At 44.0% G+C, this 26290-nt stretch overlaps 1 protein-coding gene across 1 annotated transcript in view; it reads left to right on the forward strand.

The window, feature by feature from the left end:
* LOC127055210 (serine protease inhibitor Kazal-type 5-like) overlaps window positions 1–26290 on the forward strand; it is an 80391-nt gene that overhangs the window by 6305 nt on the left and 47796 nt on the right. The window contains exon 5 of the mRNA XM_050961921.1: window positions 6022–6091. Coding sequence (XP_050817878.1) covers window positions 6022–6091 — 70 coding nt within the window. The remainder of the gene's footprint in view (window positions 1–6021; window positions 6092–26290) is intronic.

A 26290-nucleotide genomic window follows, 5' to 3' on the forward strand; every position in this document is an offset into this window, starting at 1 on the left:
AAGGAGGTGGAGTACCCTGCTAAAAGGGTTGTTCATAACATTCAAAAAGGAAGTCAAACAAGTCTTCTGAATGTCGAGCAAGGGGATGAGTAAGTCACAGAGCGTGATCAAATGGCAAATGTGAGAAGGACAAATTAAACCAATCTCGGAAACAATTAGGACTAACCGACTGCACGTGACGTGCAGCAGGGGAAGCCTTGAATGACTTACTATTAATCTGTCATTTTTTTAACTCTTCCAGTGGAGAGATTTCCAGAAGGTCACTTCTTTCAAAGGGGAGCAAGGTCAAGAGAGCCAGTACTTGTATTTAACAAACTCAACAATGCCCATTCAGCAGTACTTCGTCGATGGAGAACACGGATAAGCAAACAAGTTCCGGGAAAAACAAACTGCCTTTAAGTTCCTGGAGTCTGTGGCAAGTTTAGCTGATTTTGTTTTGATTTAAGCAGCATTCACATTTCCAACTTCTACGTGTCTGAGAAACCGACATGCCAAGGAACCATGAGAAAAAAAGTTCTCATTCTCCTTCCTGCCAGGATGCGAAAATTTCCATCCTCACAGTATTCCCAACCCATTTAGAAGAATGAAGAACTGGGAATAAGAATTTATGCATGTGAATACTCCAACTTTACTTTTAAATAGATTGGGGCTTAAAAGTGATGGAGATAAACATATGACGTGGCTTATAACTGCAAAGTATTTTAACATTTCTTAACTGGTGTTTTTTCACACCTACTAGCATTTAGGACTTTATTTGTCATGCATTGCTACTTCTTGTGTTAGTGGTACAAAAATACTGGTAAGATAGCTCTATGGGCTACACTATTCATACCTTAGTCCTCCAGCGCTATTCAGGCTCTCCCACATGCTGCATAAGCGCTGGCACTCAACCTTAGCCGTTATTGCTATTCATGTGTTCCGCAGACACAGGGTAAATATAGCACAGTGGTATTTCCTTGATGGCCAACTTCCATTCCAGCCAGAGGTGCCCTATCTCTGGGTCTTGCCAAGCTAATGCATGGCAGGTATCTTTTCATTCTAACTCCTGTGTAAGGGTAATTGTGACCATGTGAAATGAATAGACCCTCGGGAGTGACGGAGTTTCCCACTGATTAAGGTGGCTCAGAACCACTGGAACTCACAGGCCCAGCTAGATGTCAGCAAGAGCCGTGTGAGACAGTAATGACAAGGGAATTGATGTTGTAACAACACAGAGTGAATCCTCTTGCCCATCTGTCACGGGCTCAGTGCGAGGGTATTGAACACTGTAATCGGACAGGCCAGAGCCAGGCCACGCTCTTGGTCTGCATCCAGGCTTGGTTGGCATGTGTAGGCCTGTTGTATTAACTTACATGTAACTTAGTTCCTGTTTAACATTAAACCATGTCCAGTGCTTAGTTTACAGAGAACTCAGCTTGCTTAGCACTATGGCGCACACACTACTAAATATTTTTAAGCTTTTTATTAAAGATACTGAAAAGGAAAAACAGTTAAAGCATTGAAGGTGGTGGTTGGGTTTCAGCCGGATTTCTTAGGGGTGGAAATGACCTCTGGGTTCCTCGCTCTCTGGCCTGTTGTGGTCATGACACCACTCAGGATCAGGATGATGAAGGCCCAGAATCCTAGGAAACAGAGGAGCGGCAGCCATGACAGCGAAGCTCATTCCCATAGCCTCTGCCTCTTCTTTCCATCTCTTTGTCTTTTTATTCTCTTGTACTTTCCCCACAATACTTAGTTTTTTAAGGACCAAAAAAGGAGTGATGGGTAAAATAGCCCACCCCCTCATTATTTTGTCTATCAATTAGGCCTAATATTTGACAAAGCACTTATGGTACATTATCTATCTGTCTTGTTTTTAATTTCAACGTAGTTTTTAATTACAACATTTTTTCAGGATTAGTAAAGAACATGTCAGAGACCAATCTGAATGAGCAATATGGGGCCGGATGCTATTCACCCCAGGGCACTGAAGGAATTAGCTGAAGAAATCTCAGAGCCACTGGTGATAATATTTACAAACTCCTGGATGCCAGGTGAGGTCCCAGAAGACTGGCAAAGGGGTAACATGGTGCCCATCTTTAAAAAAGGAGGAGCGGTTGAACTATAGACCAGTCAGCCTGACTTTGACACCTGAGTAGCTACTAGAGCAATGTATAAAACATTCAATTTGCGAATACCTGGGGGATGAAGGGGTGATCACTAGTGTTGAAATGGATTTTTAATGGCCCACAGCTGGGCAGATAGTTACCAGTCCCAGTGAAAATTCGGGAACCGTATGCTTAATGCACAGTAGTTTATTTGAGAAAAATCACACAAGCAGTAAAGATTACAGAACACACATTTCCCTAACAAGCCTCAATTCCCCAAGCATAAACACAGTATTCTGACTGGCAAACAAAGCAGGTCTAGCTACCAGTCCTAGAGGGAGACTTCTTTTCCTGTCTGCTTCTCACTTCTCAGGTACTTGGTCTGTCAAATGTCCCTCAAAACAGGGTCTTAGTTACCCCGAGGCCTTCTGTCTCACACTACCACAGACCTCTTCAGATGTTAATTGATGAACTAGCTAACTAATTTACTCTGCTTAGCATTTATATCTTTTGTTCTTAAAAGAGTCACATGCCCCAAAAATGTGCCCTGTGGGAGTTCATTGCTGGTTTTTTATAATTAATATTCTGGAAGGGGGGCTACAAAGCAGACATAGACTAAGGCTCAATCAACATTTACCCTTTCGTCAATCATTCACTTGAGCTCTTAGCCTGATGCCATCCAGAGGAGTCATTTTGACCCGGGTCAGCCTGTACCAAGCCCACTGATCACATGTTTTTATGTTTTCTTTATTTTGTAGCTTGCCCCCTGGCTGATATATTCCAAAGTTCAATTTTGAAATATACCTGCAGATCGAGCCATTTCAGCACTTCCAGTAAATTCCCATACCAACTGTCATAAACATACAGCTAAGGGTAGCATAAAATCCCTCCTTACCCTGTAAAGGGTTAATCCTGCCTTTATCTGTAAAAGGGAAAGAAGCTCAAATAACCTGGTTGGCACATGACCAAAAGGACCAATAAGGGGAGAAGATCCTTCCCTCACAGATCTGAAAGTTTTTTATTTGTGTTCCTTTGTGCTCTCTCTGGGTCAATGAGGAAGCAGGGCAGGGAAAATCTCCCTAAGCCATATCTGAACTAAACATCTAATATTACAGAAATAGTAAGTAATAGCAAGAAAGTGCATTAGATTATCTTTTGTTGTAGCTTGTGAATTTTCCCTGTGCTAAGAGGGAGGTTTATCCCTGTTTTTGTAACTTTAAAGTTTTACCTAGAGGGGAAATCCTCTGTGTTTTTAATCTGATTACCTTGTAAATTACCTTCCATCCTGATTTTACAGAGGTGCTTCTTTTACTTTTCTTTATAATAAAGTCTGTTTTTTAAGACTCTGATTGGGGTTTTTAGTGTCCTAAAAACCCAAGGATCTGGTCTGTGCTCACCTTGGTTACCTATCTGGTTGGTAAATTATTCTCAACCCTCCCCAGGAAAGGGGGGGAAGGGATTTGGGAGGATATTTTGGGGAAACAGGAACTCCAAGTGGTCCTTTTCCTGAATCTTTGTCTAACTCACTTGGTGGTGGCAGTGATACTGTCCAAGAGCAAGGAAAAATTTGTCCCTTGGGGATGTTTTTATCCTAAGCTGGTAGAAATAAGCTTAGGGGGTCTTTCATGCTGGTCCCCACATCTGTACCCTAGAGTTTAGAGTTGGGAGGGAACCTTGACACCAACTATCTAATGCTAAGAGAATCCGGCTCCCAGAATCCTTTAGCAAATCCAGACGTACTTAGCCATACCAAATTCATGCTTACCACAGTTATTCATATTAGTCACAGTAATTCATAATAATTCAGTATCATCCAAACAACTAGCAGCCAGCATGGATGTACTAAGAACAAATCATGTCATATCAGCTTGATTTCCATCTGTGACAGGGTAACTGGTTTGGTGGATGGGGGAATGTAGTATACCTGGACTTCAGCAAGGCTTTTGAAACAGTTCCACCTGATATTCTGGCAGGTAAGGGGGAGAAATGTGAGCTCAACAGAATTACCAATTAGTGGATACATAATTGGTTAAAGAACCACAGATGAAGAACTATTCATGGAATGATGTCAGATTGGAGGGAGATGTCAAAGTGGGGTTCCAAGGGATCTGTTCTGGGTCTGGTATTATTTAACATCTTTATTAATGACCTGGGTGTAGGACTAGAGAGTATGCTGACCAAGTTTTCAGATGACAAAGCTTGAAGGGTTGCCAATACTTTGGATGATTGAGCTACAATTCAGAGGGATCTTGATAAATTTGAGAACTGGGGTATAGACAACAAAATGAAATGAAACAAAGACAAATGTAAAGTGCTACACTTAGGAGAGAAAAACCAAATGCACAAATACAGAATGAGGAGAAACTGGCCTGGCAGCAGCACTGCTGAGTAGGATTTGGGAGTTGTGGTGGATCCCAAACTCAGCGTGAACCAGCAAAAAAAAGCAAATGCAATTGTAGGTTGCATTAACATAGGCAGAGCATGCAAGTCACGGGAGGTGACAGTACCACTCCACGTGGCACTGGTTAGGCCTCAGCTGGAGAACTGTGTCCAGTTTTGGTCACCACTGTATAGAAAGGGTGTAGAGAAACTGGAAAGGATCCAGAGGCGAGTGATGAAGAGGATCAAAGGGCTGGAATGCAGCCATCTGAGCAAAGTCTGAAGGAACTTGTCTGTGTAGTTTGGAAAAGAGGAGCTAAGGGGGGATATGATAGCAGGCTGTAGATACAATACAAAAGATGGAGAAAAGTTGTTCCCTTTTGCCACCAAGGGCAGGACAAGAGGCAATGGGATCGAACTACAGCAGAGCAGAGTTAGAGTCAGAGTCAATCTCAGGAAATATTTCCTCACTGTAACAACAGCAGGACAAAAGCACAGACTGCCTAGGGAGGTCATGGAAGCTCCTTCATTGGAGGTTTTCAAAAGTGGGCTGGAGCCATCTGTCTTGGATGGTTTAGAGACAATAAATCCTGCATCGTGGCTGGCAGTGAGACTAGATGACCTTCGTGGTCCCTTCTAACCCTACAGTTCTATGATTCTTTGATAGTCCTTTAATCATATCATCTTGGCCTTTTTGTTTGGAATAAATCACTTATTCTGTCTCCCTCTCATACCTTTCCCCATCAGCACTGGGGATTATAGGTTATTGTAACATCTTATGAACTTTTCCATACTTTGTGCAGTGGAGCTCACAATTTGGGTGCATTTGTAGGCTCAATTGTCACAAATGGTCTCCTCAGGAATTCCTTCTCTTAGCAACCCAGGGCTGAACAAACTATTTTGATGCATGGCAGATTCTGGCCATTTGTGACACCAAAATGCAATTCTGAAGTACCATCCTGGGATCCAACTCCTTGAGAAACTCGCGCAGTGTGTGCAGAAAGTGAGCTCTCGTGCTGTATGTCTCCCTGACTACTCAGGGAACACTCAGCGTATATAGCAGTATTAAGAACAGACTGATATGGAAAGTCCATTTTCTTTCCATTTTAATAACACATCCAGATTGAAAGTATTATTGGTTCCCTTCAGGGAAGTGAAGGAGATTTGCGAGGTGGCAAAGAGGAGTTTTTGTTTGCCACAAACCTAATCTGAAACCCTACTGCATTATGAAATGTTCTGATGTGTGCTACAGCCAAAAGGCATAACGTTCTTCTCCCCCAGCCACATCTCCTGTACACGTGCCCAGCCGTTAGAAGAACTTGGCAGGTATCACTCTTCAGTGGTTTCCATTCCCGTGCAAAGCAGGATACAAAGGGAGGGGTATTTGCATTTTTAACCTGACCGTTAGTTGTGCAAACATGTCAGAGGAATTGCCTCGGGAGGTCCTGGGAGGAGCACAGGCAGGGCCCCCAAGATATATACAGGTGCTGTTCATGTACCGCTCTACAGGAGAATTGATTAAGTATCATCCAGTTTCCGATGTGACTCTGAACAGACAGCCATCTCCACCATGAAGCTGATAGTCGTCTTCACGGTTGTCACCCTGGCGCTTTGCTGCTACTCAGGTAAGTGAGCTGTTGGCTGCAGAACTGTGCATCTGGAACCTCTGCAACCGATGATGCCTTGGTTGAAAACAGCAATTCTTCCTGCTAGGGAAAAATTCACTCAGTGCCTGATCCCCTTCCCTTTGATATGACTGGAAAGACCCCTGAACCCAATAGGATCTGGATCAGTCCCTCAGTCAGAACCTGTACGATAAATAAGGATGCTAATTACAAAGCAGCATTTAAAATAACTTACAAATATTTCAAAATAATCACGGATCTGAACAGGGCAGCCTTGTGATCTTTGCGGGCTGCCATCTTTATGGGAACTGCCGCAGTCACATCAGAGCTGCAGCTTGTGACTGAAGTTTTTTTGAACATGGCAAAAGAGAGTTAAATCCCCAAATGCCGTTGGAGTTTGGCTCCTCTGAATACGTCAGGGGAAGTCTACACTTTAAATGATGCATTGGCGCAGCTGTGCTGGGGTACAGCTTTAGTGAAGACCCTCTTCGCCAATGGGAGAGAGCTCTCTTGTCACCTCCCCAAGAGGCAGGAGCTGTGTTGTCAGGAGAAGCTCTCCCATCAACCTAGAGCTGTCTACACAAGGGGCTAGATTGGCATAATTACCTTGGATTTTTCACCCCCTTGAGTGACATAGTTGTACCGAGATAGGTCTGTCGTGTAGAGCAAACCTGAGCCTAAATGTTTGTACCTTAAACAAACAAAAGTGCAGAACTTAAATAAAATACTGTGTAAATCTGCTGCAGTCTGTGTCTATGGGAGCAGCTTGGACCTTCCTGTCATGATATATGTCAACAGATCAACAGCCTGGCTTCTTCTTGAGTCATTATTTCATATGTAAATGGATCAGGCCCAATTCTGCTCACATGTGTGGTGGGGTTACTCCAGATTTACACAGGTGTTAGTAAAAGCCAGATCTGGTGCATTATATTTAAAGTGAATAACCATCCATCATTCACTCATGGTTTACACTGAGCTAGGTGACTGGAAATTAATCGGTTTTGTAAAATAGTTTACCTATAAACTATTCAAGCCTCTATACAAAATATTAAGAGGTTTGCAAAATCAAATACTTGGCCAATGATTTTAATGAGTAGTTTGTGTCTGATTGACAGAGTTGCAAAAATTCTTACTAAAAGTTTAAACTTGAGGAAAAGTTCACTTTGAAAAGGGAATCATTTCAACCTTCATTTTTTGTTTATTTCTCAAAACATTTTAGAATTTTAAATGACAGTGCGGCCGGGTGGTGGAGTGATCTGCTTGGTGAATGGGCCGTGATGGTCCAAAGTATTCTTACCCTGAGGGAAAGGTCCATGGCCTGGGAGCAGATTGCTGCTTTCATCCATGTTAGTCAATAAGTTCTTTTATAACTTTGACCATTGTCCATGTAATGCTCTGCCCCCTCCTAGCACTGAGAAACACCCCGAACGCTTTAGCAACAAGGATATTCAAAACATTTGTTCATTCTCCCTTGAGTTTGTTTATGATTTTGTCTTGCAGCTTCTGCTGTCCTGGGCGTGGATAGCAATCTTCTGCCAGACATTGTGACAACTCTTGTGCCGGACCCTGTGTCAGACGTTGTGGCAACTCTTGTGCCAGACCCTGTGTCAGACCTTGTCATAACTCTTGTGCCAGATCCTGAGTCAGGTCTTGTGTCAGACGTTGTGACAACTCTTGTGCCAGACCCTGTGTCAGACGTTGTGACAACTCTTGTGCCAGACCCTGTGTCAGAGTTTGTGTCAGACGTTGGGACAACTCTTGTGCCAGACCCTGTGTCAGAGCTTGTGTCAGATGTTGTCACAACTCTTGTGCCAGACCCTGTGTCAGACCTTCTGACAACTCTTTTGCCAGACCCTGTGTCAGACCTTGTCACAACTCTTGTGCCAGATCCTGTGTCAGACCCTGTGTCAGACATTGTGACAACTCTTGTGCCAGACCCTGTGTCAGAGTTTGTGTCAGATGTTGTTACAACTCTTGTGCCAGACCCTGTGTCAGAGCTTGAGTCAGATGTTGTGACAACTCTTGGGCCATACCCTGTGTCAGACCTTGTGTCAGACGTTGTGGCAACTCTTGTGCCAGACCCTGTGTCAGATTTTGTCACAACTCTTGTGCCAGACCCTGTGTCAGATCTTGTCACAACTCTTGTGCCAGACCCTGTGTCAGACATTGTCACAACTCTTGTGCCAACACTTAGGCCAGACCTTGTTTCTGTTCCTGTCAAGATCCTGAAAGACCTGCTTGAAGGGGTGAGGGGCTGTGTGAAGAAGCTCACCCCCAAAGCGCGATGTGCTCTTAAGAAACTGCAGGTAAATCCACCTTCTTTTTCTCCCAATCTAACACAAAGTTCATTATGTCAACTTCCTACTAACCTGACTTTTCTATTAATTATTAATTAATTATTATTATCATATGAAAATTCAATAGGGCATAAAGGACCCAAACTAATACCAGTTTGAATATCAGAAGTGAATGGGCCCACAAGTTAGGACACATAAAAGAAACACAAAACTCAGAAGGCTTTTCCAATATTCTGGTGCCCAGGTTTAATTTGTACTAAGTAATTAGAAAGAATACACAGATGAGACTTTGTCCTTCTCAGGAGCTTGACTCAAATGGCTGATACAGAACACATGTGCATTACCTCCTATGGCTAGCAGATTACAGCTGTATTTTATCTCCAGGCATGGATTGCAGGTCACTAATATGTTGTATGTGATGGTTTCTGACCTGTATTTTCTTGCTCATTCCTTAATAGCTTGATTCTTTTTTGTGAACAAATGAGAATTAGACCAAATGGCTTCTCTATCTGAGCACCCTAAAACCCTGGGTCTCTTCTCTGTATATGAGATCTCCAGTTCAGGCAGAGTCACTGACAGGGGCTCCAGGAGAAGCCAGGTAGAGGAGCCTGGAGAGACCCTCATTGCTGAGCTCCAACAAGGTTTTCTTCAGTACCTTTCAGCAACAAATTTTAATGAACAAAAATTGCTGTCAATTTCTGCCCGTTTTCCTAGCTTTCATGCTGGGACAGGTCCAAACCTCTGCTGAGTTCACAGCCCATCATGCATTACTCCCTGCCTAGCCCACAGACTCGCTCCCCGTTTGCATTTTCCTGAGTAATGTGCAGCTGAGGGGAAAACGTTAGAAACTGGGACAATCCACACAACAACCGAGAGCAGAGAAGCAACATGCCACCAATCTGCATGGCCCCTGTACCAGGGCACTGCTTCTCCCCAGCCTGCACAGGACACACTGCCATGCCCACAGTGTCTCTTGGGTATTTGATTGTCCCATACGTAACAAAACCAAAGAAGAACAGCTCCTCAGCCCCCTGGGTAACTGTCACCAGAGGATTTCCCTCCTTTACATTTCAGACTCTCACCTCTCAGTCCCCTGGGGACTCTGGCAGTCCTGCTGCCTGCAGCCTCCTAACTGACTGACCAGGTCTCCCTCCTCCCTGGGCCAGGGGCCCCCTTATAAGCCCTAATTGGGGTCCTCTGATGCAGCACAGGTGCCCTGGCCCAGCTTCCTCTTAAAGCACCAGCGTCAGCCTGTGATAACCCCGTGCCCCAGAACATGACAGGCATTGAATTCAAGCTCCTGGGACAGGACAAAGTCTCTTCTTATATCCCACCCGTCGTGCCTTATTCTAGGCCTAAACTGCGGAACCAAACCCTTAACTGCAGGTTCCTGGGTGATGTACAACTGAGGTGGAAACGTCACAAACTGGGGAGCTCCAGAGCACAAGGGAGCCCAGAGAAGCAGGGTGCAGCCAGTGCGAGTGGCCCTGCTGCCCACAATATGGCAGCCATTTACTGCAGCTCTAAGTTGTTTCTTTACTTGTCTTGTGCAATGTAACCCCTGGCCAGGAGCTCAGCTCTGCAGTCACTGCTCTTGCTCTGTCTTTTAGTGTATATTGAAGATCCAGAAAAATCTTCCGTGGAGAAAGCCGGGCAAGCATCACAGATGGACGAATAACAGACACTTCCTTTGTCGTCCTCATCTTTCTCATTAAATTCAGCTTTTGTCCTATCTCTGCATGCAGCCCAAGCTCCTGGTGCTCTCACCCCCCCCCCCAGTGAGGGCTCAGAATGACTCCAATCATTTGTTTCAATAAACTAACTGCAATGCACTTCCTGCTTCGTCTGCTTTCCTCAGAGTAGCACAGAGCATGCGGCTGGTTTGGGTCAGAGGTATATTATAGGGAACAGCTGCAGGTTTTGCCATTGTTGTGAGTTTCTGGCGTGCCTGGGGTAAGGTGGGTATAAAATGCCTGGTGATCTCACTGTGAAGTGGCCGGTATGGGTGTAACATTCATTCCTCCAGCCCAATTTCCCCACAGAAAACTGACTCACGTTCTCACCCTGATGGAAATATGATGCATGTCAATAATTAATCCTTTAGCTACTAGACTATAACATAAGTGTGCTGGTGTGTGTTACAGGACTTAGGGTGATGGAATGAGGTTTTACTCCATCTCTGTCCGCAGTTTCCGCCCCAGAAAGAAATCTCTCTCACCCTGATATGCCAAACCACCTGGGATGGCTTCCCTGATGTATTGTGCCCACCCAGAGACAGATTGATTCTCCCCCTCGGGTCCCTTCCCTGTGGACTGAAAGTCTCAGTATGATCAAGACCCAGCAGATAACTCTGTTTAGGCATGGATAAATTAGTAACATCTCAGACGTAGGGGAAAGACTTGACCATGAATGGAAGGGGAAACCAGCATTAAATACACCTACTGGAACCATGGAAGGGTCTCCGGGAGCCTATCATCTTCCAGCTCCCTGCCCATCAGTCGCAGAATGTGCATAGTGAAGCCCTAACTGCCATGCTCTGCCTGGTTCCTGGTGTGAAGAAGAATCATCTTTCATGAGAGTCCCAGGCAGGGTCTGCGAGGGTCCCTCTTGGTGCTCGCTGCATTCAGGGTTTTGTTCCCCGGCGTTTCTCAGGGGTTTGCTCCAGATGGGTAGAGATTCCATGAAGTTCCAGCAGATGCAGCCAGAATCCCCCTTTCACTGTCTTTAGCACTTGGATGAGCCAGGGGAACATCTTCCCCTCCCTGATCCGTCCCCTCTGGGGAATGGTGCCAGCTCCTATGATAAACTCCCACTCCAGCCACAAGCCCTTTGTTCATCGCTTTGTGTTTTTATGTCTTTAGAGTAAATGTGATTGAGATAAAGCAAGTGAATCCAAAGCAGCTGATGGAGACGGCTGGGGCCAAAAGGGTACAATCCCCCGCACATGGGAGTCGGATCACACAAACCACGCTGGTTTAATGTACCTAGTGTGTAGATGCCACCTTGCACTCAGCTAGCAAATCACTTACTTCTCTTCCTGCAAATGCACCTCAGGCCCCTTCTCGATGCATGTCACATTCGTCATGCAGAAACGGATCCACATGGTGGTTTCTCAGGCACAAAAATAATTCACTTGCAGGCAGGATGAAAGAGCCTGGAAACACTTGTATATCATGTGATGGCTGCAAGGCTATTGCAAGTGCTAGGGGTGGTGCTTCTTTCCCCATCCCTCTGTCAGCCCCCGATGCTTCCACACAGGATGAGTGGGGCTAGCTGCTGCCAGCAAAGGCCTCAGGAGAGGAGACAGACAAGCTGCCATTCTTCCTGCCTTGGAGAAGAAGGGAGAGCATCATGTGCTCACCTTGAAATCCTCGTCCTCTCGGGTGGTACCAGCACTGACAGGGGTTGATCTCCCACTAATTTTGGGTGCTCTGCTCCTCCATTACGTTTCAGATCCAGGATATATTTGCATACCAGTGACAGGCTGAGGTTTGCACCTGTGCCCAGTGCATGCGCCGAGTGCTTAGCCTAGAATGGTCCTGTCCCTGCACTAGGGGTGGAGTAGTTTGGTGGCTGGACCAAGTGAGTAACAAAAATGTGCTCCTGGGTGAAAAACAACTTTTTTGTTGGGAGGGTCAAACATGAAATGGTTCCTTGTGCTGCTGTGGGGGGATTTTCCCTTTTAAACATATTTTGTTAAATAAAAGTGAAGGGAATTTTGAAATGAAAAATGACGGAGAATCTACCACTTCCCTTGGTACGATGCACCAACAGCTAATTACCCTCCCTGTCCAATATTTGCACCTTATCGCCGGTTTGAATGGGTCCAGTTTCAATTTCCAGCCACTGGATCTTGCTAAGCCAGACTCTGCAAGATTAAAGAGTTCTGTACTATCAGACATCTTCCCCCTGTCCTGGTACCCCACGCAATGAACATCCAGAGATTCCCACCAACAAAAGCCTTGGGGATCCAGGCTTTACCACTGATATCAAGGAAAGGACAAATGCATTTCTTAGACGCAGAAAGGGCCTGATTCCAGGAAGCATTTAAGCAAATGCTTCAGCCAGTCTTTACCCAGGAGAGCTCTGAAACAAGGGGTTAAGTCCTTTCCTGAAAGACAGACCAAAGAGGAAATTACTCAGCACCCTATGCAGGAAATATTTAGCAGAGCCCAAGTCAATGGTGTATTAACTAGCTAGAGCTGGTCAGATATTTTTGCACTTTTCAAATTTTGATACAAAATTATTAATCATTTTCCCCTTTAAAAATATTTGCCTTTTGTCTACCCTGCTTGCAGCTGAACATTTTCAAACATTTCATATGGTCACAAAATGTTTTCATAAAAAGTATAAAAAATGTTTTGTGAAAAATTTCCTGCCTTTTGTTGGCGGTCTGAGAAGAGCCATCCGTTCGAGGAGCTTTTCCCACCTCATCAGTTTACATGACCCCAGGTGGGTAATGGGAGTGCAGGGTTTGCACACATGTGAAGAATTATTGATAAAAGATTATTTAGGTTCATCATCCTATGAATTACGTGGTTTTGTTTATTTATTTAAATTATTCATCAGCTGTAAAATCTGTTTGCTAATGGACTTAACTGCCCCACTGAATCAGGACTGGGAACCCGAGGACGTTTGTGCCAAGAGGAAGCTCTTTTGGCTTTGCAGACACTTAGCCCTAAGGCCTTTTCAGCTACTTCACTTTTGCCATTTTCTCCTGGTGTATCGCCAGTCCCCAGTATCACTGCGCTCATGGCATGTTCTCTCACCAATCTCTCTTTGTCTGGAGCTAAGAGGTTGCACAGAGCTTGGGAACAGCCTGCCAGCCACAAGATTTCACAAGAACGGGCCCACTTCATTTCTACCATGACGCTGGGTTTTCAGACATTCTGCCCATTTAGGTACGTGTCTGTGATAGATTCTGTGGGTCTCTGTCCCAACAGCTTGACCTGGGGAATGCTTCATGTGTCTGCATTGCAGCATGGAGATCAATAACCTTCCTAAAACAGCCTGGAATGACCCTTTAAAGTTTAGCCCCAACCTAGAGATCCAAATGTGAAACAAGGGAGATGTGGCTCTTTGATCTGACCACTAGTGGGTCAAGGAACATCAGACTAAGCGCTGAGAATATGCCCGGAGGGGAAGATGCAGGTTCCTCAGTAAAAATCCAGGAACAGTGCATCTGACACCAATCAGAGTGTACTGACCGCAACAATTTAAATCTCAAGACTCAGGCATGATACTCACAGTTGCCTTCCTGTTTGTCACTTTGATACTTTCCCGCTACTCTGGCCAGTAACTTGTATGTTGCAGAACAATTAGTATATTAAACTTCTGGGGGCCAAATTCTAACTTGGCTTAGGAAGGTGGAACTGCACTGAAGTTAATGAGTCTGATGTTCGATGGAGCAGCGTCCCCTTACACCAGGGGTAAATTTGGCCCCCAACTATCACACAATTGGCGGTTGATAGGAGGCAGACCAGATGAAGAGGTGAAGGAACAGCTCATCTGACACTGGGCTTACCTCCCTTAGCCCTCTCAGGAAGAACCTTCTGAACCATCACAGACTAGTAACTGCAATAGTCTGGTGGGATCAAATGCCTGGTGGAAGCAGCTGTAACTCCAGCAGTGGGTGAGAGTATTCAGGCCAGGACTGAGAAGATTAGTAAATGCGCAGTTAATCCTGCTCAACTGTTCCAAGTTGGTGAGTTTGAGTCCATATATTCAACACCAGTGTAATTCCATTGCTTGCCCTGCCTCATCCCCTGGGTCTAGCCTTCCCACAGAGCACCAAGCCTGCATTGCTCAGGGGACGAGGCAGCTGTAACAGGCGCTTTTCACTCGGGGGACAGTCAAACCTTGTTTTTTCTCTGTATGTAGCTGAACATTGTACAAACGGTCTTTTCTAAAGTCAGAGCGGGTGGGAGGCAGAGTGATCTGCTGGTGAAGCAGCTGTTGTGATCCCTGGGTGGGAGAAAGTTCTCTAAGTCACTGGTGAGTGTGGGTTGCAGGTCCCGCACTGCGTTGATCCCCGGAGGATATGAGGAGTTACACCCCTACCTACAGAGCTATGGTTCTTTAACTCAGGCTATGGCAACGCAGACTTTTACCTCTGGTGGTCTCTGGTTCAGCCCATGGAGTGTTGACCAACCAAGAGGATGGTCATTGCAGTTCCATGAGATGGGAACCTTTCCACACAGTCTCATCGCTGCTCTCCTCTGAGCTAGTTCTCCAGACTCACACTAAACATTATAATCTCAGCGAGGAACGAGCTCTCATCTGTCACAGTAATTATTTACCTCCTGGTTTTGAGCCTTTTGGATGCATTTGGGTCACACTTTAAAGCTTTTCTCCACAACCATAGGGCTAGAAATTTACTTTAGTTTAAAATGAAAGCTGAGAGCCTCCCATAATCATGGGATTCCAGGAGCTGGGGCTTTAAGATACTGAACATGTAACAAATAATTCAGTGCTGAATTATTTGTCCAAAGTGGAGAGTTACAGTCAGAAACAATGTTTTACAATTCTTCTAGGCCCTGATTCTGCAAACACCTACACATCCTTAACTGTCATGCTTTGAATAGCCCCCATGGTTTCAATGAAGTTACATCAGTGCGGCCACTCATGGGAGTAAAGTGAAACACCTGTGTGTTTGCAGGATTGGAGCCCTAGACCTACAGAGCACTTGCTCTTCCACAAGGCATGACCCTCTTCCAACTGGGTATAGTCCAGGACTCAAGGTGTTGGCTTGAAATAGTCCTTTAGAGGGACATGCTTGCTTCATATAGTTCTGTAATTCCACTTTCCCATTACTTCAACTCTCCATCTCAAATGAATCACCGACAGATTAAAATAATTTCTTCACAATAGCACAGGCGAGCAAATTCCTTTTGTTCAGCTGTGTTGGTGGGTGAAGAAAAATTAACAGCAACATGCTGCTCCACTGAATTAATTACCCTGAAGCTGCTGAAAGTGCGTGCCATCTACAAAGGGAAATCGATGCAAGCTGGGTTATTAGTATCATTAATTTATTAGAATCAGTATGAAGTTGTGGGGGAGAGGACACAGGAGAGAGAAAATGCTGATTGGGAGAATTTGCCTTCAGAATACGCAGTCTGTGTGGTTTATGGAAGAATGGAGAGAACAATCTCCCCAAATTAAAATACCCCCGGAAGCAGAAAGTACGCTTAATTCATTGTGGGCCTCCTTTTTTGTGATACATTATACTGGAAATGCATCAAGCAGGGGTGGGTGGAGGCAGCTTGTACTGCTGATCATTCTGTACAGTATGTGTGCATCTATTTTGCTGATAAATTGCTGTTCGAGCTTCATGCCCTGTTGCTATTAACATCAAACTGAACAGCAATGACATCCAGTGGCCAAGTGAGTCCTTGCAGTCTGCCTTAAACTTGCCAGCGGATCCTCCCACCCTAAAAAGCTGAAATGCTAAATAGGTGACTACTGTTGGCCCAGGATGGCAGAGGGGCCTTTAGCTTGTGCACGGCACACCTACCAATGTTCTAAGCAGAGCAGGGGAGAGTGTGCATGACCCCTCCTGCTCAAGGCTCTGCATGGGACCCTCTGTTCATCTCCAGATGTTGGTGACCACCATGACGCTGATGGTTTCAGATTCTTCTGCACTCTCATTCTCAGAGCCAGTCAGCCTCCTGCCGGTTAGACACAGGGACAGATCCTCTGCTGGGGAATCAGCTGAGCTCCACTGAGTTCCATGGAGCTACTTCCAGTTACTAGTGGAGAATCTGGTCCACAGTCAGCCATCTCCTTTTCTGCTCCATCGATACTCAAGCCCTCTCGTTTAGCCATAGGAGCTCATTGGTTAGCAGCGAGCTTTCTTACTGTATTTAGGGCTCTGGAAGCTACCTAGCATATCCATTCCTTTACTACTTCCTTGTACGGACAGTGAATTAAAAACCAAAGTCCAACTACTGATTAAAACTCCTAGTTAAAAGCTTAGGTACGGGCCCTGTTATTATTAATAAATATGAATAATGAAGTCATAGTGCACCCCAGTGTTTAATTTATTGGCCAAGCAGTGTAAGAGACAGCGCTAAGATCTGAAGCATCTCCCTTGTCTATCACTTGAGCTAGTTGAAGGATAAGTCTAGACGTCCGCCCTCCGCACTTCCCAGGTTACTGACTTTAAGCCTCAATGTTCTAAAAGGGAGAGAATTGTCACCTAATCAGCTATTATTGTTATCACTTGCATGTGAGGACATAAGCACTGAGCATTTGTCCAGGTGCAACAGCCCCTGCAGCACATATTAACACCAAATGTAACGGAAACCCACACGTCTGACTTAAACCTCACACAGGCTCCAGTTGAAACTGCATCTTCCCCCCCTTCCCTCCAGACTGTCTACACGTGAGACAAAAGGTCACAGATTCAGTTAGACTTGGCAGCAGACTAGGCCACGAGACTTTTCCTCAGGCATTTGCCATCCTGCTCTGACATATGAGCAGCTGTCAAGAAAACCCTGCTGCATGGGATGGCGAAGGGGATCGGGTACCTTGCTCTGGATACTGCGTTTGTGCTAGACGGGGGCATATTGGCCAGTTGTTAAGAGATTTTGGAGATGATTAGAACCCTGTAGTGAGGGGGCGTGGCCCCCCGCCGAGACGGATGGGGAGGGACCACCATGGACCTTTACAAGCCCTCTGTTAAAAGTCTCTCAGCTGAGGAAAGGAAAACCAGTGACCTGGTAAGGACCACCCCAGGGAAAGGCAGGATGCTTCCCAGGCTCCATTTGTCAGGTCCAAAATTCTTTCCCATTCCTATTAATGGAAATTTGAGGACTAGACATGGAGGATGAACCCCCCGCCCAGCTCCATTAGAAATCAATGGTAAAACTCCTCTGCACTTCACTGGGCCAGGCATTCGCCCCTAATGTGAACAGTCACTGGCATATGCTGCCATTCACCTTCCCTCTGCTAGTTTAGGGTGTGACCTTGTCACCCTGCTCCTCTGAGCAGCACCTTACTACATGAATAATCCCATACAGATTAAAAGAACAGGAGTACTTGTGGCACCTTAGAAACTAACACATTTATTTGAGCATAAGCTTTCATGGGCTAAAACCCACTTCATTGGATGCATGCAGTGGAAAATACAGTAGGAAGATAGATATAGACAGAAGACATGAAAAAATGGGTGTTGCCATACCAACTCTAACAAGAGTAATCAATTAAGGTGGGCTACTATCAGCAGGAGAAAAAAAAAACTTTTGTAGTGATAATCAGGATGCCCATTTCCAACAGCTGACAAGAAGGTGTGAGTAACAATAGGGGGAAAAAGAAATTAACATGGGGAAATAGGTTTTACTTTGTGTAATGACCCATCCACTCCCAGTCTTTAGTCAAGTCTAATTTAATGGTGTCCAGTTTGCAAATTAATTCTAGTTCTGCAGTTTCTCATTGGAGTCTGTTTTTGAAAGTTTCTTTGTTGGAGTATTGCGACTTTGAGGTCTGTAATTGAGTGACCAGGGAGGTAGAAGTGTTCTCCGACTGGTTTTTGAATGTTATAATTTAGGGTTAGCGTTAGGGTGAGGGTTAACACAGACTAACACGGCTACCACTCTGAAACCTGTCCCCATACAGATTAACTCCCTTCCCTGTTAGCATTGCAGTCAGGCTGAGAAGTACATTGACTGTACCCGAAACTTCAAACTGCCCCTTTGCTCACCCACATTTCCGAGTCATTGGAGTCCTTCGTTTATTTCTATATCCACGATAATTTTAAAAGAAACTCTTCCCCCACTGGCATCTTGTGGAGTTAGGGCTGGATCCCGGGCCATCAAAGTCACCAAAAGTTTTGCCAGTGACTCAGACTAGATAATATAATGGTCCCTTCTGGCCTAAAAACAATGATAAATCTATGAGTCAGGTTGCCTGCATTACACAGGCCAGAGAATTTAGCCCAGTTCCCCTCTGTATTGAGCCCAATAACATGTCTTGATTGAACCCTATCTTCCAGGAAAGCATCCAGCCTTGATGTGAAGACTTCACTGTGAGGTGGAGAAAACTCTGCATTCAAACCTCAGAGACTGACATTACCTACCTACTGCTCTCTTCGAGCCCCTTGGCAATTCCACCAGCAAGGTTTAAATCAACCCTCGAGTTCACTGGAAGTCACAGCACTATCCCTGGGGCCAGTTTCACTGGTGGCCATGTCGACAGCACAAAGCAAGTCAGTTAGCTTTGTCAGAGTGACTCCAACCATCCACTGGGACGTGTTGAGACTCCAATGGGACCTTCTTTTCTTGTTCAAAAGAACTCCCAGCTGCAGAGAACCACCCAGTACAACTGGGATGGCAATGTGCTCAGTGCGAGCAATTTGTGACTTCCAATGAACTTCTCTACCAGGGTCGTTGGCAATAGGCTCTTGGCAAAGCGCTCGGCTGTAGGATGCTCTAGACAATGCACTCTGTTGTACTCTTTTATTACAGGACATTTTTATCACTGAAAGTGAAATTGACCAGAGCCTTGTAGGTGGGCATCCGGCCAGCCAAAAATTCTGTTCCAATTTAGGATGAAAATGATTTAAAAGACATGAATTTTTGTGGGCAGAGATGTCTACAATCTGGGTGGGTCTAGTCACAGCAGGTTCCCACCCTTGTCAGAACTTATGGACTTTATGATACAGGAGGTCAGGCTAGATCAGTGGTTTTAAACCTGTGGTCCATGGAACCCTGGGAGTCTGCAAATTATGTCTAAGATTTCCAAAGGAGTCTGTACCTCCATTTGAAATCTTGCAAGGGTCCGCAAATGAAAAAAAGTTTAAAAGCTGCTAGATTAGATGATCACAATGGTCCATTACGGTTTTAAAATCTATAACTCCATGAAATAACCATTGTGAATTTAAGAGACAGGAAACAATTGAGAGGAAAGTAGCCAGCAGTGTAGAGGGATCTTAAATAGTGGAAATAAACTATATCTGAAGGTCCCAAACGTCATGGACCCGACTGCTACCCCATTTTGTTTCTGAATCGTTAAGCAGGAAAACTAAGCACAATGCAAACAGTTCTGAATGGGGCTGCAGATGGCACAGCAGAAAAAGGAATTCATTTTATTACTAATTTACAATTAGGGAAGTATCTCTAGTGCTGTTACAACCTGCAGATGACAGAGCAAGTCAATAGAAGGCAGCTTCAGGAGAGAACAGTCTGCGCAAAAAGCATTCAACCACCACCGCAACAATCTGCAAAGCAGATTGCTGAAAACAAGAACTGAACTGAACCTCTGTCCATTCCTCAAACTGCTTGCAGAGCTAGCGGAAACCTGGGAAAACAACTGCATAGAAAATTTCCAAACACTGATGTTGATTTTGCTTCACAGGGTTCTGAATGGACTATTTCCATTTTTTTGGGAATTATCCCCTCATTTTTTAGTGAGGCAAGGTGGGTGAGGTAATATCTTTTATTGGACCAGTTTCCATTGCTGAAAGAGACAAGCTTTCAAGCTAGCCTGAGCTCCAAAGATGCGCGGTGTAGTTCAAAGCTCAGCTTGTCTCTTTCACCAACAGAAGTTGGTCCAATAAAAGATATGACCTCACTCACCTTGTCACTATAATATAGTGAGACCAACATGGCTTCCACAACACAGCAAACAAGCAAAATCTTTTAACATTATCATCAAAATAGTCACTGACCAAAACCCTTGGCTTCCCAGAAATGAAACAATTTTCGACAGCGATTTTGTTAATGCTGGCTGTCGCATTTACCAGGAAAAATGTCATCAAAAATCCAGTGACAATGAAAAATTTAGAAAAACTGTACAATAGTTCGTGAAAAAATTCACATGATAAAAAAAGGCAATTTTGCAACTTGTGAAAGTAGAATGAATTATATAGTAAGAATAGAAAGGATTAAAGAAATGCTGCCTGTACCTTTAAGCAAAACTGTTGGAATGCTGCAATCCAGGTGTCAGGAATACAGACATTAACATAGAACAATTGCACCGTTTAAGGGCAATTGGTGAAGTATTAGCCTTAAATCGATAACAGTTAGTAAGGAAATAGGATATGCATGCTGTGCCCCAGGTGAATTTTCCTGTTTTGCTTTCTTTGTCCCTTTGTCTAATTCCCGCTCTTTTATCTGTATAAATAAGACTGTTTGGGCCTTGCATGGCCACTCACATATTCTGAATGTTATTGGCGGAGCGCTGCGCTAATAAACAGAGTGGTCTGACAAATTGTGAGTCCTGATTCTAACTTTGACAATTTGGAGGTCCCACCGAGATGGCAACCGTCTTCACTGGGGCTGTGTGATTCCTGACTGTTTTTGTAGGATGACCGTGGCAGCCGGCACCTGGGCATTTGGCCCAAGCGGTCCTCCACTAAAGCGGAAAGGCGCACAGCCACAGTGAGGTCTACGCCATCGAACCTGTTGGTTCCCACTCTGTTCTGGTAGGGATCCCGGGATCTGACATCAGGAATCTGGTCAGGTAATTATTTCTGTGTTTTGTCCGTACTGAGGACTGTCCTGTCTCTGTGTCTATCTGTCCTCTTGTGGAGTGTTTGAGTCTGGGTGCCGTCTCTGTCTGGGGATCGGCCGACCAAGGGGTTCCTGTCCCCGCGGTCTGAGTGAGTGAAATCTGCACAATTGCAGCCGCACCACACCGTGGGTAAAACCCTTAGTGTGAAAGCAAGGGCAATTGAGGCAGTAGCCTGTGGGCTCCTTTTGTGTGTTGCAGCAGGCATCGCTCTGGCGAACCTGAATTTCCTTCTTGTGTGATTGGTGTGTGAAAGTCCTCCTGTACTGGTAACCAGACGTCTAAGTCGGGACAGTTCCCTAAATGAACGCCGGCTCATTTTATGTATTTAGGATGGGTCCAGACTCCTGTAAAAAGGGTCCAGACTCCTGTAAATTTCTGGGAAAATGGTCTAGGCTAACTCAGGGGGATCCCAAAACTCAGTGGCCACTGTTAAAATCTTGGAACAAAGACTGAATGGACGTCTTAAAAGACAAACTCGGCCAACCTAAAACTAAATTTGCTAAAGGAGAGGTTAATTGTTTCATGCAGTGGTGGCAAGAGGCAAATCATAGGTGGACAAAATCAAAACTGGCCTCTCTCAATTATTCAAATAATAAGTTAAAAGCTTTATTAAAAGCCTCCTCTCCCACCACTAGACCGAGCGCTCCCCTTTACCCCGTTCTCCAAACCCAGGATCGATCCAAACCCCTTCATACTCCCATCTCATTGTAAAAAGGACAAAAAGTCCCTTGTTCTGTTCCCCTTTGTTGTCTGCCTCAGAAACTGATTCTTTATAGTGTCCCACTACCAATTCAGCAAGGCTGGGGGCGGGGGGGGAGCTCCTCAACTAGCCCCCACCCTTCCTGGTCCCGTTCCTTGAACATTTCTTTCAAAATTGTGAAGTGACCACAACAGCACTCACAAACGGTTCATTGGAGGAAGGGAGAAAAAAAAAAAAAAAAAAAAGCAGGATCGGGCCCAGAAAAGCAGGCAAGCAACAGATAAAGAAACTGAAAAACAGGTTGAAAGCCCTAAGGGAATAGTGTTAGAAGTAAGAAAAGCAGTAATTGCAGGCATGAACCCCTGGAACAATACCTAAAATGGTGAAATCTGAGGTGATAAAGGTGTCATTTTGGGACATAAACAAGTGATTTAAGTAAAGAGAGTGAAAAGTTAACTCTACAGAGGCTGGAGAGAATTAAGCAGTTAAACTTTGTGAAAATGTTAAAAAAGGACCATGTTAAAGAGAGAGAATTCTTGGTTTCTTTGCAGCCATTCTGAAGGGAAATGGGCCCTTTTCCAGAAGAGTGCCTGTAAATAATCCATATATATATACAGCTATGTAAAAACAAAACAGTGTAAAGGAATGTTAAGGAAAAGAAAATGTGTATGTATCTATGTCTGTGAAAATATGTAAAGTTCTAAGAATCTAAACCAGCACATCTAGTTTGTAAAACTATACTGTTTTGTAGGTGTAAGATAAATTGATTGTTTTTGTTTTTAATGCCACTAAAAATTCATTTGACTCTTTAATTCAAAGTTGCAAAACTGACAGACCTTTTTGCGATGGCTTTGAATCCAAAAGCCTAGCCTGTGTTGATGCAAATTACCTAACTGATAAAGAAAGGTGAAAACTACCAGCACAAAAGAAGCTGCAATAAAGAAACATACCTGGTCAGCACACAAACTGCCTACATAAAAGGCATGGTATAACAAGATACCTTTTATAAATTTGATGCTAATGTTACTGTTAATATTAAACATTAAAATAACTTTAATGTTAGTAAGTACCCCTGTAACAACTTGTAGTGTGTATGATTTTTGAAAAAATCCTTTAAAGTAATATGGTACTGATGCTTCCCAGCTACTACCTGTAAATAAACTTAAAGCTTAACACAGCAGGAAAAACATTACAAACTTGGTCTGCTATATAAGAGGCAAAACTTGAGGTACGCCACCTCATGAATTAAATAACTAAACAGTGGAATAATTTTTGCATCACCCTTAAAAAGTAGAACCCATTAAAACCTGGCCTGCCTATAGAACAAAAAAAAACCACAAGAAAATAAGGGGGTAATTCCTCTGTTTTGCCTGCAGTCAGGAAGGGTATTTGTAAAAGAATGAAATCTTTAAGCAATAATCAATGCCACCCCAAAAGGGGTAGAAAAAATGTTCTTTTTGTCTTTCAGATAATCCAAAGTACTGTATAATGGGCTATGTGTATGTGTTAATTCTTGGGGAAAAGTGTTTAAAAAGTGTTAGCAACTTACTAGAAGACAAATGTAAATGTAATGTAAGTACTGTGTTTACCAATAATCACATTTACTATTTGCCACAACAACAACAACACCAAGAGAGTCTCAGCTTACTGTAAGCACTGATTTAGTTGAGTTCTCTATCAGTCTTGGCACTGAATGGCAAACAGTTATCAATCATCTGTTAAAAGGTAAAAAGGTAACATGGTTCCTAAAAAAAAAAAAAATGTGGAAAACTGGACTATTCATATTATACATGCAAATGGGGACATGTTAAGAATTGCCACTGCAGAAAAGCATAACAGCTTACCATTGGTATAACATATTTTCTGGATGGTCTCCCACAACTACTGGCATACTAATGTTACTACCCCTAATTGTTTTTTGGTTTTAAATTGTATGTGTTTAATTGAAATGTTTAAAATGTGCTGGTGGATAAAACAAATGTATGTAAAGCTAAAGCCACAGGCCCAAATCATCCCAGTATTTTCTATTACATGGACTAAATAAGAAGTGACACTGGTGATTAATAATCTTAGTGTCAAAAGGGGGATATGTAGGAGCAGGATTTTATAATGTCCCATAAGAATTACAGTATAATTTGATTTCATCCTGCTAGCCACCTTTTTTAAATACCAGAAAGAAATGACCCTCTGGGACTATAAGATTCTGTTTTCCCATATGCATTACAAATTGGGCCATCTCTAACTCTTTGTTTTAAGATTTAGGTAGTAAGAGACAGGATTCTCTATTGTGTCTGTCTTAAGTAAATTAGAGAAACATTGAAGGCCTGGGTCTCAATGTAAATTGTCTTAGTTATCAATTGTAAGACTTAGCAAGGTTTAATTTGCAATGTTTTTTTTTGTTCTATATAAAATACTACTGTTTGTATTCTCAATCTGTTTGTGTGAATGAGGAATGTATGCATCAGGAAAAGACAAGGTGTGAAGGCCATTGTTACAGCCAGAGTCAAGGGACAGCTGTTAAACTGTCTGGCATCTCAGAGTGGATACATGCTTCGCGGTGTAAGAATGCACCACCCCCAGTGAACCAACCACCACCCCAGGACCACGCAGAGTCAATTTTTTTGACTCCAGAAGAAGACGTAGAGGAACAGCCTGCAATACCTTACAATCTACGCTCTCGTAAGGGTTGCCAGAAGCAGATGACTACATAAAGCAAGGCCCAAGAAGAAGCAGTAGTGAGCTTAGCGCCTGCTGCCTGGTGGACATAAAACTGTGACTGCAGTTCCCTCAGTTGAGGTTGTCAGAACCAGAAGGGCCCTGCCTCCAACATGCGCCTCTGGTGGTGCCTGTTCTTCGGCTGCTGGTATCTTAAGGTCTGGGGAGTCCACAATGACAATTCTTTTATCCAGCAGCAAGTGTGGATAGCTCAGACCCTTATTATTTCTAAATGCTGGGTCTGCAGCCACATCCCAGCCCACTCTCAAACTGGTGTTCCTGTCCTGGCTATCCCACTCAATTCCCCAGACCTCAGTGGAGGACTTTGTCCGTTTAACACAATATGGAACAGTCATGACACCTGGAAGAGGCTATTGGCAGTTCCTTTATCCCACTTGGGGGAGCAATACACCAGGCAAAAAAAAAAAAAAAAAAAAAAAGGCTCCTAAGTAGTTAAATAATGGCAAATAAAACCAGAGAAAGTTTAAGAGCCCTGGCCAAAGAAACAGGGGCGATCGGACAGGTGGCCCTCCAGAACCGTCAGGCATTGGACATAGTGCTGGTGGCCAAAGGAGGGACCTGTGCTCTCACTGGAAAACAATGTTGTATATTTATACAATACCAATGAGGTAATAGATCGCTATAGCCACTTAGAACAAATCACATATCTTCCCCATGAAGAGTCGAGTTCTTTATGGAAGTGGCTAAGTAACCTGTTCAATTTCTCTGGCATAGGAAACTGGTTGTTTCAGGGAGCCCTAACTATCCTGTTTGGAATCTTAGTGATTTTTGTATGCTTTCAGTTAATCTCCTGTTGTATACAGAATTGTGTCACCCAGATGACTGCCCCAAAACAGAGTGCTAATATGATGATTTTGAATATCGCTGATGAACTAAGAGATAAGGAACGGTTAATTTGTGGAACTCAGTAAGGGTTGGTCATGGCGTACGCCTGACCAAAAGGAGGGATTGTGAAAGTAGAATGAATTATATAGTAAGAATAGAAAGGATTAAAGAAATGCTGCCTGTACCTTTAAGCAAAACTGTTGGAATGTTGCAGCCAGGTGTCAGGAATACAGACATTAACATAGAACAATTGCACCGTTTAAGGGCAATTGGTGAAGCATTAGCCTTAAATCGATAACAGTTAGTAAGGAAATAGGATATGCATGCTGTGCCCCAGGTGAATTTTCCTGTTTTGCTTTCTTTGTCCCTTTGTCTAATTCCCGCTCTTTTATCTGTATAAATAAGACTGTTTGGGCCTTGCATGGCCACTCACATATTCTGAATGTTATTGGCGGAGCGCTGCGCTAATAAACAGAGTGGTCTGACAAATTGTGAGTCCTGATTCTAACTTTGACAAACTAAAAAAATTGTTCCAAAAATGTCACTCAGGGCTACGAACTGACCCAGAATCTACTGGAGGAGTCATGTCTGTGTTGCTACTTTCCTCCTCCTTCTGTCTAGTCTTACCAGTGAAGCCTCATTCATTCCATAATTCTCTGTCCTCACTGGGTTCAGTCAAATTCTCCAGCTTTTTTCAGTTCATACCTGCTGTTCCAGTTTGATCTATGACCCTCCTCTTCCGCATCTCACTGATGCATCCCTCCAGCACCATGTCTGCAAGGACAAGCTTGTCTCCCATCTTCTCTGATGGGTCTCAGAGTGTGCAGTAATGCAGGTAAACAGTGAATAACTGGGAAAGAGCAATTCGCAGCCAGAGTGGAAGCTGACAAAGAGGATGGATTTTGGGGTGGGAATATAGGGAGTCTATCTGAGGCTGAAGGGCACCAGGGCTCAGCCTGGGGAACCAGAGATGTTTTCCACCATCAGCTGGTTCATCCGTGTTCTAATACAGGTCTCGTTCCTGACACTTGGTGTCAGGATCTGATTTGCTTTTAATCCAGTTTTGTCAAGTGCCTGTTTTTCATGTGTAAAAAGGCATCACTTTATAATTATCTGCTGCAGAGAGGCCCA

The sequence above is a fragment of the Gopherus flavomarginatus genome, chromosome 7, assembly GCF_025201925.1.
Source record: "Gopherus flavomarginatus isolate rGopFla2 chromosome 7, rGopFla2.mat.asm, whole genome shotgun sequence".
In the NCBI taxonomy this organism is placed as follows: domain Eukaryota; kingdom Metazoa; phylum Chordata; order Testudines; family Testudinidae; genus Gopherus; species Gopherus flavomarginatus.